Consider the following 15,940-nt stretch of genomic DNA (forward strand, 5'->3'; position numbering starts at 1 on the left):
CCCAAACACTCTTCTAGTTTCTACAGGTGGATGACTAAGCTTCATGTTTCTAGGGACAGGCGAAATGACAGCGAGATCTCATTTGATAGAACGACCAAGTTTCTAACAAGTAGTATATCAGAGTCTAGTCTCCATACCTCGGGAGATTCATCAAGACAGGAAGCCATTCCGGAGCTCAAGCCAATTACCTCATTAGTCGTTTGGAAACAAGCGGATGACTCATCTCCACGTTCAAAAGTATTGATTTGATTGACAGAAACTGTATCCGGAGTCTCTCCGATCGTAGGGTAGTCTTGTCTAATTGACGAGCTACCTCAGTTAACTACAGGCGGATGACTAAAGCTGCATGTTTCCCGAACAGGTAAACGACTCAGCAATCTGGTTCTTGGCACAAAATTACTTGAACGAATTGAACCATTGATTGGTGCTTATGTTTCTCTAAACGAACATGAGTAGGAATCAAATCGAAGACATGACACCACGGAGGCTCTAGGAGACCCTGACGTCTCGTAGGACGCTATCGAGCCCTCAAAAGTGGACCCTGTCAAATTATTTACAAGCGGATGACTCAGCTCTCTGTTCAAGGCTCATCAATGAAAGGATTTATTTGATTGGCAGAAATTGTATCCGGTCTCTCTGATCTAGGGTGGGTCCTGTTTAACTCTCCACAGGAGGATGACTAAGCTTGATGTTCTGAACGGCGGCCAATACATGGGCACCCGGGTGCCCACACAATTTTGGACACCCGGGGTGCCCAATCTGGTTAAGCATATGAGGACATCCGAAGTCTTGCACCTTTATCAGATTTACAATATTCTGTTACCTGTCTCGAACATGAAAGAACTATTGATTGAATAGTTAGGATCTATATCTACGGCTGCGCAGATTATATTTATCATATCGGTCTGCATCACCCACAGGTAAATGACCGTGCTTGGATAAATAGTCACTGTAGTACGCCTCCATCTTGTCCTCCAATGCTTCATAATCTCTCACTACAGGTTCTTGCTCCAAATCATGTGCCAGCCGTAGAAGTCCTCCTTGTGAATCTTTTGGGAGACTGGATCTGGGGGGGTTATCCGCATGATTCAATGACTGAAGTGCATCAAGACTCCCCTCGGCGTCAACCGCGGATTCTTGTGGCAATTGTGGAAGCCGGGAAACTGCTGTATCAGACGGCATGACCGTTGGGATTTCGAACTGGCTCTCATTCTGTGTAGCGGCTTGTCCGGATGACCGACTAGATTGGCAAATTTGGGTCGAAGGAATCGGCATAATGCTACTGAAACCAGGTGGTGATTGTGGAGTTACAGAAGAGCTTGGTCCGACCAGATCTGAGTGTTTTAAGGGACAGCGCAGCGATTTCCTGCTATGCCCAATTTCATGGCATCTGCTGCACGTCATAGGGGCCCTTTTTCTACCCTCAACGAGTTCAAATCCAGAGGGCTCACGTCTTGTGCTGGAAGCTACTTTGCCCGATGGCCCCCCAATATGTTCTGCTGACCGAAGGGGTTGTAATATAGCTGCTGGAGACGGTTGTTGGGATCTCTTTAGATGCCAATGAGGGTGAAAGTGATTGAGAACCAGAGCCTCTTGTGTTTCTAAGAGTCTCTTCAATGTATGTGCACAGGGAATTCCAAGAGATGAGGTAAATAGCCCACGGCATGGAGCTAAAGATGGCTTAGAGAGCAATTCTAACTGCTCGTTAACTTTCCGTAGAGCTTGATATGATACCAAGCCACGTACTGCCTCGAAGACCTTGCTTGATAGATCAAGTGGCATTCTGGAACACTGATAGGCTCGAATATGCTTTAACTCGCTGACTTGGTTCACAACAGCTTGTTTTATCAGCCTCCACGCTTCAAAGAGATCGATCGTGGACTTCTTGATATGAGATTTGATTAATGCATGGATCCCCTCAACCCTATAAACTATCGTATTAGTGTCAGCACTACTAGTGTGAACTAAAAAGTTACCTGGAAGTAGCAACATTGCCAAAGTGAAGATGCCGATCCACCCAGGCCTTCACGATCTTTTCTTTATATACATCTAACCACTCGTCTTTGATATACCGAAGTGGCTCAAGGCAGTTTTGATGCTGTGCATATTTAAGCTGAAAATCAACGACACGTTGCTCATATACCAGCTCTGTATTAGAAGCAACAATCGCGTGCCATTCTGCGTAGAACTCTTTCCACAAATTTTCCTTTGCCTGCATTACTTGTCCTCTTTTCACTCCAAAAGATGGCTGGCAGTGGCGTACCACCGCTTTATTGGCATGCCAGAGACAAAGCAAACTTCTCGACATTGAAAACGACTTGTCGACAGCATTCATTGCCGCCACGCAGCGGTCAGTTAGGATGACAGACGGGAGTGCACCCTGATAGAGTGATTTGAGCTGAGTCAATGCCCACATGTATTCCTCTTCTGCTTCACTGGAGAGAAAGGCAAAAGCAATGCAGAAAGATCGCTGACAGCAATCTCCTCCGATCATATCAAGGAGTGGGAGTCCATATTTGTTTGTTTTATAAGTGCAATCTAGTATCAGGATATCCGGATTTTGCTGTAGATATGTCACCGAGTCTGGATGCGCAAAGAAGATCGCAGTCAGCCGGTTGGCAGCATCCAGTTGAACACGGCTCCAAAAACCTTCGTCATTGAGTTGATTCACCAGGGCTTGGATGCTGCTTTGTCCCTGGGCGAGCTTTCGTCGTGTCGATGCCGCAAGGTTATACACGTCTTGCTGGGTTGTGAGAGCGTTGGAAGTCTGACGGATGTAAGTCCGGATTTCTCGTGGAGGAACGCCTGCCGTTGTCAGGTCTGCAATCACATTCGCTTCTTCATCTGGGAGCCTACGGTGTGCTCGGTGTACTGAAGGTTCGGTGGATGGCGGGTGATTATGTTCACAGAATTTGGGGTCAGGTCGATGTCTTAATGCCCAAGTGGTCCCATCTAAGGACTCCTTAGCCACCACTGAGAATAAACAGTTTGTGCGCTGGCTCGATGTTCTACGCTTTCGGCTGGATGATGGACTAGGAGGAGGCTTGTTTCTGTCGCATGCGAAGAAAACCTTCACTCGGCCATTAGATGTCTTCGAGGACTTGCCGGTTGTAAAAGCATAGCCTCGAGGCTTCGCCCAGGAATTAACATAATCGAACACAGCCTTTCTAGAATTGAAGTCGCCTTCCGGTGGTAGAATGTCGCTAGAGAATCCTTCAAATATATTAACAGTCGAGGTAAGGATTGAATCTGTGGTATCAAGCTGACTGATGAGTGTTGGCACTTGCTCCATCTTTTAACCTGCTTCACGACCTCAGATCATTTGCATAACCCATTCTGTTTTCTCATTTTCCATCGTCTATTTATTTGATCTTATTCCCACCCTTCCCCTTCCCAAAAAAAAAGAACGTGACCATCTAAGCGCGGAGGTGGCCCGGACAACGGCCAATCAGACCCCTGAACGCTGAATCCAGCACTTTTCAGCGCTTTCATCCCCAACGATGGCAATTTGATATGTTATTTTGACACAGGGGGCTAATATAATGTTTGATTGATGTTTCACATACTTGGGTTAGAAGTTGACCGTTTCGGCAGAACCGCCTGAACTTCCAAATGTTGGTGCTTAACCAGATTGGGCACCCCGGGTGTCCAAAATTGTGTGGGCACCCGGGTGCCCATGTATTGGCCGCCGTTTCTAGACAGGAGGCTTACTAAGCTGTGGCCACATTTTACAAGTCCTACTCTGTATGTACATAGAGTGGCATTTGAGCTAGGGTGGGGGAAAGCGACGTGGGTATCTCTAGCACTTTTGCCCCACTTAGCGCGTGCCCTTTTCTTATTAGGCTAATCAGTAAAGATCCAATATTTCAGGTAGCGGTAGTGATAAAGATTTATTATCTTAAAAGAGACTAGTTAATCATCAATATTTCTAAACAGGAGGCTTACTAAGCTGTGGCCACATTTCACAAATCCTACTCTGTGTGTACATAGGGTGGCATTTGAGCCTGGGCTGACTTCTAACCGCAGGGTGGGAGGAAGCGATGTAATGGGTATTTCTGGCACTTTTGCCTCATTTAGCGCCATTTTAGTATAAGCAAAGACTTTTATAAATCTTATAACTTGTCTGTTATAAAAACTAATCATCTTTCCACTTATATTCTCCAAACTTTACGATATACAATACAAACTTCTATTTAACTATTCACTATTACTACCTAGCTTTTCTATATATCTGCTTCCACCTCTTTCAATATGAGACTCTCTATTGCATTGTCGTTAGCTTTTGCTGCTCTAGCATTTGGTGCTCTAAATGAGCTTGATAAACGTGTAAGTGTTCTCCCTTCTGTTTTCTAGGAGCTGGCTGGCTATAATGATATTAATGTTTTATAGATCGTAAGTGTTTTCCCCTTTAATTTCTAGGAACTAGTTGGCTATAATGACGCTAATATGTTTTATACAGACAGATTCGAAACCTCCTTCACCTTTTTACGCACTCTCTCTTTTCTTTGCCCCACTGCCAAGCCGCCATAGTGGATACTGTATTTTTCAACGTTTCATTGGTCACGTTTTGTTTTGTTTGAGACGTATCTTAGAGCACTAAACCTCTCTGGGTCACTTTAACTGTCCAGTTTTAGTCGGTCTTGTAATTTATGAGACAAAACGTGACCGATTAAATACGCCTATATTACTCAGAGTATTAAGCTAACCATTTATGGTATACAGCGATAAATTTGCCCTACGAGTGGGGCAGATCAGTATTTAGGAGGTGAAGCAGGTTTCGGGTTTGGCACCTTATTTTGACGAAATTCGAAACCTGCTTCATCCTTTTTACGCACTCTCTCTCTCGATTCTGCCCCACTTCCACGACGTGCTAGCTGTATTCTGCTAGGCAACAATTTTCATGATTGAATTTGTCTTGAAACAGCCATTCCGTTACAATACCTTACACAGCCTCTGGGTCGTTGTGGCGTACGGTCTCCGCATACCGATCTATGTTCAAACCACGTTTCTCTCGTAGATCAATGGATTACCCGCGGATCCACTAAGCCATAAGAGTGGCACACAGATCGGGCCTTGCACGTGATCCACACGTGACACTCATTTGACGTGTTCGCATCCTACACCTATCAATGCCCACAATCCGCTCTCAGCCTGATACCCCGCTTGAAATCATCGAGAGTGATGACCTGCTGAGTTCCATGAGAGTCCATTCTTACAGCGCGAAAATACGTCCACTCACATCACTGGCTCTCCAGGAGCGTTTTCCATTCAAACAAGCAAGAGTCGTCTAACGATGCCCCCACGATCCCGTGATGAATTCCAAATTGCGATAATCTGCGCCCTGCCTCTAGAGGCGGACGCGATGATAGCGTTATTCGATGAACGCTATGATGAGCTGGGTCCTATATATGGCAAGCACGTGGGCGACGCCAACATTTATATAACTGGAAGAATAAAGAATCATGATGTCGTGTTGGCTTACATGCCGGGTATGGGAAATCGAACGTCCGCCGGCGTCGCTAGTGTCTTGCCCGTCAGTTTCACGGGAATCAAGCTAGCCTTACTTGTCGGAATCTGCGGTGGAGTACCGCATGCATCTGATCGTAAGGAGATCATCCTGGGCGACGTTATTATCGGCGATAGTGTGATTGAATACGATTCTGGCAGACAGTACCCGGATGGGTTCGAACGGAAAAAAGGTGTCACGGAAGCGGCGGGATTGCCTAATCGAGAAATTCGGTCCTTCCTGAACTTTTTGCGAACTCTACAAATGAGAGATCAAGTACAAAGGCAAACCACGCAATACCTAAAAATGCTTCAAGAAATGAAAGGAAATCAGTGGAATTATCCAGGTGTTTTCCACGATCGGTTATTCGAAGCCTCTTATCGCCACAAGCACTATAAACAACAATCTGTAGCAGAATGCATCTGTGCTGATTGCCACTCGAGCTTCGATCCGGTGTGTCAGCAAGCATTGAAGAGTGACTGTGCGACGGTTGGATGTGCAGGAGATTTGGTTCCGCGACGCCGACTACGTTTCAACAATCCGGCACCGATCATTCATATTGGCACGATCGCGTCAGCGAGTTCCGTGATGAAGTCTGGTGAGCATCGTGATCAACTGGCTGAAAAGGAGAGTGTGATTGGATTCGAGATGGAAGGTGCTGGAGTATGGGACAGTCTGCCCTGTGTGATCATCAAAGGTGTTTGTGATTACGCAGACAGTCATAAAAATAAGGCATGGCAGAACTATGCTGCAGCAACCGCGGCATCTTGTGCGAAATGTATCTTGGCATACTGGCAGGATGGTTCTCAGCAGCAGCCACGTAAGTTGATCTCTAGCCCGTCAGAGAGTCACCGGTGGAAACTATTTGCATCTCTATTATGTCAATTCTGATTAGAGCCTGATTTTTAGCAGAAACCTCAAGTCATCCCAAGCCATCTTCAACGGTTCCCTTTGAGAGAGACGAGATGTTTGTTGGTCGAGAAGACATCATCATGAGTATTAGGAACGCTCTTCAAGGAAGAACGGGGCAGACTTCAAAGTGTGCCGCACTTGTTGGCTTGGGAGGCGTAGGGTGAGTGAAGTGGAAGATATTGACGATGCGACAAACTAAATATATCCCAGAAAGTCTCAAATCGCGATTGAGTATACATACCGAGTTCGGGAATCTGCACCCAACACATCGACATTTTGGGTTCACGCGAGTAATGCAACGAGATTTGAGCAAGGGTATCGAGATATTGCAGCAGCAGCAAAGATTCCTGGACACGATGATCCGAGATGTAACATCCTCGAGCTGGTTAAGAAATGGCTATATGACGAGACAAATGGCAACTGGTTGATGATCCTGGACAATGCAGACGATATTGATACATTTTTTAACATATTCGGTGAAAATATGCCTTTAGTGGATTACCTGCCTCATGTTTCCCATGGGTCCATTTTAGTTACGTCCCGGAATCAGACAGTGGCACGGAACATAGTGGGGCCCCGCGGTCAGGTGATACCAGTAAAGCCAATGAGCACCAACGAAGCTATTACCCTATTGAAAACCCGCATTCCGGTGGATCAATCATGTGAAACGGAAGCGAAGCTCCTCGTTGACGCACTCGAATGCATTCCTCTGGCAATTGCACAAGCTGGTGCATACATTTTGAATCGCTCACCCCAAACGAGTTTATCGACTTACCTGCAGCTCTTTCAACAAAGTGAGTCCAATCAAGAGCATCTTCTAAATTACAACGATGCTCATGATCTTCGACGAGACCGAAGCATCCGACATCCGGTTATCACTACATGGCAGATCTCATTTGATCAGATCCGCCGCATATGTCCAAAAGCCACAGATCTGCTGGCATTAATGAGTATGTTTGACCGACAAGGCATTCCGACACAGTTACTCAGCGATGGGATGGATCAATTACAATTTGAGGATGCGATGGCTCCATTAATCAGCTTTTCTCTGGTCCGTGTGGAATTTGGCGGACAGTCATTTGACTTACACCGTCTAGTGCAATTATCGGCTCGACAGTGGCTAAAGAAACAAGGCCTGCTTCATCACTTGGCCAAAAAAAGCGTACAAGTGATGAAAGCAATATTTCCCAGTGGGGATTATGAAACATCGGCATCTTGCCAAATGCTCCTTCCACATTTGAAAGAGACGATTCGCTTCACTGAGCGGTTAGATGATGACGACCATTTAAATGTGTCGACTATTACTAATCGATGTGGTTGGTATCTTTACCTTATGGGAAAATTCGAGGAAGCGGAGGCCATGCATCGACGAGCACTCGTTGGCAGAGAGAAAGTGCTAGGCGCTGAACATCCTGACACGCTGTCCAGTGTCGGTTATCTAGGTTTAGTGCTTGAAAGTCAGGGAAAATATGAGGAGGCAGAGGCCATGCATCGACGGGCACTCGCTAGCAGAGAGAAAGTTCTAGGCGCCGAACATCCTGACACACTAATCAGTGTCAGTTATCTAGGCTTGGTACTTGAAAGTCAGGGAAAATATGAGGAGGCAGAGGCCATGCATCAACGAGCACTCACTGGTAGTGAGAAAGCGCTCGGTGCGGAACATCCTCACACGCTGACCAGTGTTAGTAATCTAGGCTTAGTCCTTCAAAGCCAGGGAAAATACGAGGAAGCGGAGGCCATGCATCAACAAGCACTCACTGGCAGAGAGAAAGTGCTTGGCGCTGAGCATCCTGACACATTGACCAGTGTCAGTAATCTAGGCTTAGTCCTTCGACGTCAGGGAAAATATGAGGAGGCAGAGGCCATGCATCGACGAGCACTCACTGGTAGTGAGAAAGCGCTAGGCGCTGAACATCCTGACACATTGACTAGTGTCAGTAATCTAGGCTCGGCGCTTGAAAGTCAGGGAAAATATGAGGAGGCAGAGGCCATGCATCGACAAGCACTCACTGGTAGTGAGAAAGTGCTTGGCACTGAACATCCTGACACACTGACCAGTATCAGTAATCTAGGCTTAGTGCTTGAAAGTCAGGGAAAATATGAGGAGGCAGAGGCCATGCATCGACGAGCACTCACTGGTAGTGAGAAAGTGCTAGGTGCTGAACATCCTGACACATTGACCAGTGTCAGTAATCTAGGCTCGGTGCTTGAAAGTCAGGGAAAATATGAGGAAGCAGAGGCCATGCATCGACGAGCGCTCGTTAGCAGAGAGAAAGTGCTTGGCACTGAACATCCTGACACACTGACCAGTATCAGTAATCTAGGCTTAGTGCTTGAAAGTCAGGGAAAATATGAGGAGGCAGAGGCCATGCATCGACGAGCACTCGCTAGCACTAAGAGTGTGTAAATTCAGTACTTAAAAGCTAAGTGGAAAACGCGGCTTATAGACCACCGTATTCGTCATACCGCAGGTTGACCAAACAATACAATACCTCCAATTTTGATTGCTCTCATTTTTTAGTTTGCGGCGGGAGTTGTCTAGAAGTATGTTCAATCTTAGAATTTATACTAGAATACGCACTGCTATTTACATGAGAGCTTAATTGTCAGGCGTGGATGAGAAAGCAAATTAAAAGGACAGATTCTTCCTGTTTGGATACTTGGCCCACTGCCAAGATATCTCGGCTCAATGTCGGACCGGTCACTTATTGAATTGTAACAGGTACGTACGGAACATACGCAAATAGTAAGTGAAATACATTTTTCCATTATGCTTATAGCTAGTGTCTCCGCAGTGGGGCAAAATTAGAGAGAGAGAGAGAGTAAAAACATGAAGGAGGTTTCGAATCTGTCTGTAGAACGTAAGTATTCTCCTTTCTGATTTCTAGGAGCTTGGCTGGCTATAATAATATTAATGTGTTTTATAGGGCGTAAGTGTTCTCCCTTGTGATTTCTATGTACTGGCTGGCTGTAATGACATTAATATGTTTTATAGGCTGTAAGTGTTTTCCCCTCTGATTTCTAGGAACTGGCTGGCTGTAATGATATTAATGTGTTCTATAGGGTGTAAGTGTTCTCCCTTCTGATTTCTAGGAGCTGGCTGGCTGTAACGATCTTAATGTGTTTTATAGCACGTAAGTATTCTCTCTTCTGATTTCTTAATGCTGGTTGGCTGTGACGATGCTAAGGTGCTCTGTAGAAGAGGGATGTTGATGGCAATAACAACTACTGGGATAAGTGACCGAAGCGGTAGTTGTGACAGCGGTACACCATCTCTGGATAGTAACTTTAAGATGGTTTTGGAGGATAGTAAGCGTTCGATCGTTGTATGGAGTTCTCTACGGAGTTTAAGCTCGGCCGGTCGTTTGCGGGATCTTGTCTTCGCCCATTTGTAGAGGATGAAGGCTTGGAGTAGCTGGTGTGCTGTGAAATATAAATGCGATTGCAATATGTTTGCTTCCTACGGAGGTTCTGACAAAAGACTTTGCCTATGTTAAAATGGCGCTAAGTGGGGCAAAAGTGCCAGTACTTCTAAAATAGCCATTTTTACACTAGATTAGGCTTTGGGATCAACCATGACAACACATGGATTACAGCGGGTGGACCTAATGGACGTAGAGTTTTATGGCTTCCACCGGATTTCCGGCCTCGTGTATCGGCGACTCTCACTGAACCTCCAGGATCTGTTGTTATCGGCTGCCGGATTGGAAGTGGTCATTATGGGTTTTAGGAAGTCATCAGTCTCAGATGAAGTTTAGTTTTTTTTTTTCTTTTTTTGGATTCAGATTCACCAGATCCATTTAGTACTACAGATTACTTGCAGATGAACTATGAAATGAAGGATCTAACCTATTTCTTAGGAATAGATAAACCTATTGGGCAAAAAATGGTAATGAGCCTCAAAAAATGCTTATCTGTTAGATCATATTGGCCACCTACTACGTAGATGTAACCACAGAAGTTTTAATGCGTTTGTGACTTGTCCCATGTGTTTACACGAGACAGGGAACGGCGACAGCTCCCCTTTCCCATCTAATGATTGTTATGTGAATATAGCCCTAGAAGGCCTCTCTGTATAATAGACTGGGGACCATAGCCAGATGTCTGTCATAGCTAGTGAAGCTCCATATGGACAATAAACTTGATTACCACTACTACTACTACTATACGAGACAGAGCTTAGTTCCTTCTCGATGCAGCCTGCATAGGGAATTCACCCACGTGCGAATCAAAGACAAACAGAGTGGTTAGTCACCACGGTGCCATCCAATTAACTGTGTCCCTCGGTCCACCAGCGGAGTATCAAAGCGCTTCGAATCGAATCTCCGCTGTCGATCAGGGTCCTAATCCTTTATTGGCAGGAGTTCAAAGCAAGGTGGGTATTGATTATTAAATGGAAAATTCTAGAAGAGTAACGTTATCTAGGCTGTGAGAACCGTCGCTACATTGGAACTCTGCGTCTTAGGAATCCGTTCCTAGGATCAAAAGAATCATAGGCGCCCTTGACACCTGGTAAACGCATCTCAAGATGATATACATTCTAGATCGGCCGTTTCCTGATCGCGAGAGGCGTAGGTGAGGATTTCTAAGATGCGGTTACCATGTGGCTGGGCTGGCCGTAGGTCGTAGTAGGACACTGGTCGAGAGCCTCATGCCCTGATCCGCCGTAAAGACTAGTCTCCGTGTCTGTAAGGGCCATGTAGATGTAGACGTAGAGCAGTGGACGGTAGGCGGGGTCCTTGAAGCCAAGTACATCTGGGCATGGACGCATAGACCCGTCCTGATCGCCCCCTGGGCCATATGGCCCCGGCCATAGAGCCCAGCCAGCCCACTGGCGACCGCCGTGGCGCCCCAGAGGCCATGGAGTCGAATGAGCCGCCGAGATGCGGTCTCGTGGCCGAGGCTTCCATACGGCCTCACATGATGGAGTAACATTGTGGCGAACACTAACGACGTGTGAAGCCTATGAACGCTGCTGCCGCCTGTTCCATGTCTTTGTTGATAGTCCGATCCTCAGGAAAGATCAGAAACACGGACTGGCTCCCATCCTGTCGAGCCGACTGAAGGCATTGTGAAGGCATCAATATACGCAGCCGCGCGTCTCGGAGCTGTGCATGGTACGCTTCTACGAAGCGCTTTGCTTCGCGCTCGCAGCGAAGGGGATCAGACGGTTCGACAACGACTTTCGTCCGCTCCGTCCACCGAGTCCCAGTCCAGACCCGGAAGATGACCAGGTCATTGGACGGACTGGCAACAACGGGCGGCCGCCGTTCTCGAATCATGTTGGCGGCTTTCCTCTTGCGTTCGACACTACGATCAGGGGGTTGGGGAACTGGCAGCGTGTTGGACGGGCTCTCGGTCGGCGGCTCACTTGGAGGAACGGCCGGCAGTGGCGGATCTCCTGGGGCAATGGGAGGCTGATCGGAAGCCGTCAGCTGCATGTTGATCTGTGTGAGAGGTCGATCCCGGTCTCTTGGGCTTTTCTCGATCGGACGACGATATGGACCCTGGCGAGCAGGCCGAGCAAATTGTTTTCGCCCAGCTTTCTGAGGTTGGCTTGGTGAGCTTGTTGATGGAAGTCCCTGGTTTGCTTCACGAGCAGCAGCAGCAGCAGGAGGAGGAGTATGATTGCCTTCAAGTGGGGCGAGCTCACCATTGTCGTTATCATTGAAGAGATCGTCCTCGCTCTGAGTCTGAGTGAAGTCATTTTCGAATTCCTGGGCTGCTCGCGGAGTATTCTCTGCCCGCTGCTTGGCATCCTGTCGACGTCGTGCTTCCTCGGCGATTCTCTTGTCTCTCGGGACTTTTCGACGGGATTCTCTGTCATCAGTCAGTACTTCTGGTCTTGCAGCTTCTCGGCTCGGCCGTTCACTGCGTTCCTGCCGCAGGTCTTCCTGAGGATGCTCTTGCGGAGAATTCCCAATATCATCTCCGTGATTCCCTTCCACCGGGCTTTCAGACTCACGCAATCGAGCAATCAATTCTGGCATCGAAGGCAGAGGTGGATTGGCAGGATCAGCAACGGCTGGTTCAGAGACGGTTGGAGGCTGTTCTAATTGGGCGAGTGTTTGCGCCCTCTCGTCCGCCACCACCGCTTCAAGTGGGCTCTGCCCGGTGAGATCCTCAATTGAAGGCAGATTCTCAGCTCCAAGGTCTGCACCGGGGGTGAACTGATGCCCTTGCGTCACATCGACTTGCGTGAGACGATGGTTTTTTCCACCAAGACGTGTTTGTGCTGCAGCCTGTCGTCTGGCTTTGGCAGATCGCTTGAGTCCTAAGTGTCGGGAACGTCGAGCAGCCTGTCGTCTGGCTTTGGCTAATCGCAGTCGAGCAGCCCTGTCCTGTATTGATAAGCGGAGTGTGGAGGGAAGCTCTGTAAGACGGTCGTCTTCTTCTTGTCGAATTAGAGCCTCGCCGTTAGCCACTTCTCGCGGTGGTGTATTTGCTTCTGTGGGGGTGTTCAACTCAGGAGACGGCTCGTGGATGATTATCTCTGGCGTCATAATACGGTCCTCTATTGCTGTCTCGTACGGGTCTTCCCCAATGTTGGTGGGCTCATGACTCTCCTCCACTGGACTTTCGGGCTCGCGCACTCTATCAAGGAACTCTGGCACAGAAGGGGGGGGTGACGTTTGGGGAAGATCAGCATGATCTGCAACAGCAGATTCGGAGATGACTGGACGCTCTTCTAACTGCGCAAGCGTTTGAGCCCTCTCTTCCGCTACAACGTCATCGAGTGGACTTCGGATTGGGAGATTTGTATCGGAGGTGAACTTATGCCCCTGCTTTATATCTACTTGCGTCAGACGATATTTCTTTCCGCGGAGACGGGTCTGTGCCGCAGCCTGTCGTCTGGATTTGACCGTCCGCTTGAGTACTGAGGGTCGGGCTCGTCGTCGACCAGCCGTATCCTTTTTGAAGGCGCTAATAACGGCTTGACGATCCTCTGTAAGATGACCTGACGGCAGTTCTCCAAGGTGATCAGGTTCTTGTCGAGTGGGGGACACATTTTCGTCTAACTCTCCCGGTGTATTCGCTTCCGTGAAGCCGTGCGGCCTGGGATTGTCGTCGGTATCATTGATAACGAGCTCTGGCACCATTCTATCATCAAGAGTGTCCGCCCCATGAGAATCTTCCTCAAGCGCGGCTTCGATTTCAATCGGTTCCGCTACCGATGGGTCAACCAGCGTCTGGTTAGCGGGGAGTGCGTTACCTCTCAGTTCCTCTATTATTGCGTCGTCTGGCTGTGTAGATTCATGCTCATTCCCAGCGTCGATTTCCACTTCCGTGATATTTCCGGAAGACACGCGACTTGATTCCCCATGGATTTGGTCTACAGAATGGGGTCTGGCGGCCGGTCCGCCTTCATGTCCACCATTGGACATTCGTTGACGGCGAGACTCTCTCTGCCGTCGCCGAGTCTGCCGCTCTTGCCGCCGCCGCTGTCGCCGTTCCCGCCGCTCCTCGCGTCTACTATTCCGATGCTGCGTGTCAGGTCTGTCAATCACATGATCCGAGAACCCCGTCATCTGGTGGTCGTTCGACGGATTGTGTTCTTCAGGGACGAACAGCGGCGACGGAGGCGGATGAGGGGAGCTATGGCGGGTTGAATGGTCTTCGTCAACGGGAGTTGGTGGAGTCTCAGACGGTCGACCAAAGAAAGCGAAATATACACATCTTCTCACATAGAGTGCGGAAACGGACTCATCCGATGGTTGGCTCTCTATCTGATCAAGGAAGAGAAAGTTCTGCTCTTGTTCGTGAGTCTCAAGGCTGGGTTTCCCACATCGACTCTGTCTGGGGATGGTGGAAAAAGGAGCTGAGGCGCGACGGTCTCGAATCTCGACAGGAACGGCCTCGTTAAAACATGCCACGATCTGATTGACAAGCATATCGATAGAATCGTATCGATACTGATCACGGTCACGCGCCTTCAGAAGCGCTTCCAGCGCAAGCCGGCGATCTGGCGAGTCGTCTATGAGACGTCGGATCTGCGGTGAGTCGAATCCTAGTTGAAGGGCTAGGGATGCCATTCGGTGCACGACTCCATCGTTGGCTTCTCGAAACTTGGTTTTGGCATGTCGCTTCTCTTTCTGACGCGCTTTCGGCATCTGGAGGTAGTGTCGAAAGGCAAAGAGCCAGAGTTGTCGATATCCACTCTCTCTGCCTTCTTCCACCGTCCCGAAACATGATCGGAATTCCGTCTCGGACACTTGCATTTGATAGCGACCGCGACCATGTCTCGCGGGGTTGTATATCTGCTTCATGGCGGACCGCATAGTGCGCTTGCACATGGCCGCGAGGTCGACTAATCGTCCAAGGCAGCTCGATGTGACCTCGAGGTAAGAAAGGTCCTTGAAAAAAGTGTGAAGCGATGGGACAATCTCACCGCGACGGCGCAAAACCCTCCAGATAGACTTGCGTTCTGCCTGGCTGAATTTTGGGAATGCTTCACCACTGAGCATGAGGCCTTTAACTTTGGTCCGGTCCAACCCTCCTGGAACCAGAAGCTGGAGCTTCTCCACAGTCATACAATCAATCTTCTCCATCCGAGATCGGTCATGTTCAACTAGTGATGACCAGAAGTCCTTGATAAAACAGAGGTAGTGAATAATTTCCTGATTGCATCAGCAACAGTCTCATGGTGCTGAGGGAATACGAACCTCATCACACTTCACGGCAATGACCCGAGGAAGGTTGCCAATACTCATCCCATTCCAGAGACCCGGAATTGGCAGCAACGAGTCAAAAGCCGAGCGGGTCAAACTATTTTCCCGCTGTGACAGTTGTCGCATCCGCTTTTGTTTATTTTCTGTTAGCCGAGACAGCCATCGCTCTTCGAAGCGAGCACTGGCTTCGTACTGATACTGACGGACTTTGCGATACACTTCGCCATCGGTCGGGGTCGCTTCATTAGCATATTCATCCGTTAATTCTGTCTCAAGCTCCCGACTGATGTCTCGTCGAGAGTCAGAACCCAGTAACAATGAATGAGGAATCTAGACCCACCGTCTAAATATAGATCGACTGTCCACCACCGGTCATAAGGTGCCAAGAACTCCCTTCCCGCTCTCAAACGATGCTGTCCGTGCAGGCACGTCACCTGTCCAATCGGAAACTCGAGGGCGACGTAGCTATCTGGCGGCTGACTCATCAAAGCGTTGGCGTTTACCTCGTTGCCACTCAGGGCACTCATGAGGTGTTCCCTCGAGATGGTCGCCACGACATGATTTGGCAATGATAATCGGTCGCAATCTTCACTGTCAAAGATACGGCGCAGCCTCTCCACATTGTCCGGTTTGTACTCGGAAGGTAGGGATATTTGGCTGATATTGATCTTTGCTGTGCCCTGAAATTTAAGACGTCGTTCTCTTGCCAACCGTAGCTCTGTACTGCTGAACATAGAACGATCCATGTCAGCTTAGTGTGATCGACGTGTGCTTCTCAAGAAAATGACGATGGAGAAATTGCGAGAAGTGATGGGTTGGCACGTCGGGGTATTTATAATTTCGTTGACGCCGA

At 48.3% G+C, this 15,940-nt stretch overlaps 2 protein-coding genes across 2 annotated transcripts; one reads left to right on the plus strand and one right to left on the minus strand.

Annotated features, from left to right (window-relative positions):
- Positions 1-5,293: 5,293 nt before the first annotated feature.
- Positions 5,294-8,825, plus strand: EYB26_003634 (uncharacterized protein; the record flags this gene model as incomplete). Its single annotated transcript, XM_054262928.1, has 3 exons — positions 5,294-6,326; positions 6,419-6,578; positions 6,629-8,825. 3 exons carry the CDS (start codon positions 5,294-5,296, stop codon positions 8,823-8,825), a joined length of 3,390 nt encoding a protein of 1,129 aa, XP_054118903.1.
- Positions 8,826-11,003: 2,178 nt separating this feature from the next.
- Positions 11,004-15,833, minus strand: EYB26_003635 (uncharacterized protein; the record flags this gene model as incomplete). The annotated part of the gene is made up of 4 exons (XM_054262929.1): positions 11,004-11,308; positions 11,370-15,036; positions 15,082-15,377; positions 15,428-15,833. The coding sequence occupies 4 exons, from the start codon at positions 15,831-15,833 to the stop codon at positions 11,004-11,006; spliced, it is 4,674 nt and encodes a 1,557-aa protein (XP_054118904.1).
- Positions 15,834-15,940: the final 107 nt, after the last annotated feature.

This window comes from Talaromyces marneffei, chromosome 2 (genome assembly GCF_009556855.1).
Source record: "Talaromyces marneffei chromosome 2, complete sequence".
NCBI classification, from domain to species: Eukaryota; Fungi; Ascomycota; class Eurotiomycetes; order Eurotiales; family Trichocomaceae; genus Talaromyces; species Talaromyces marneffei.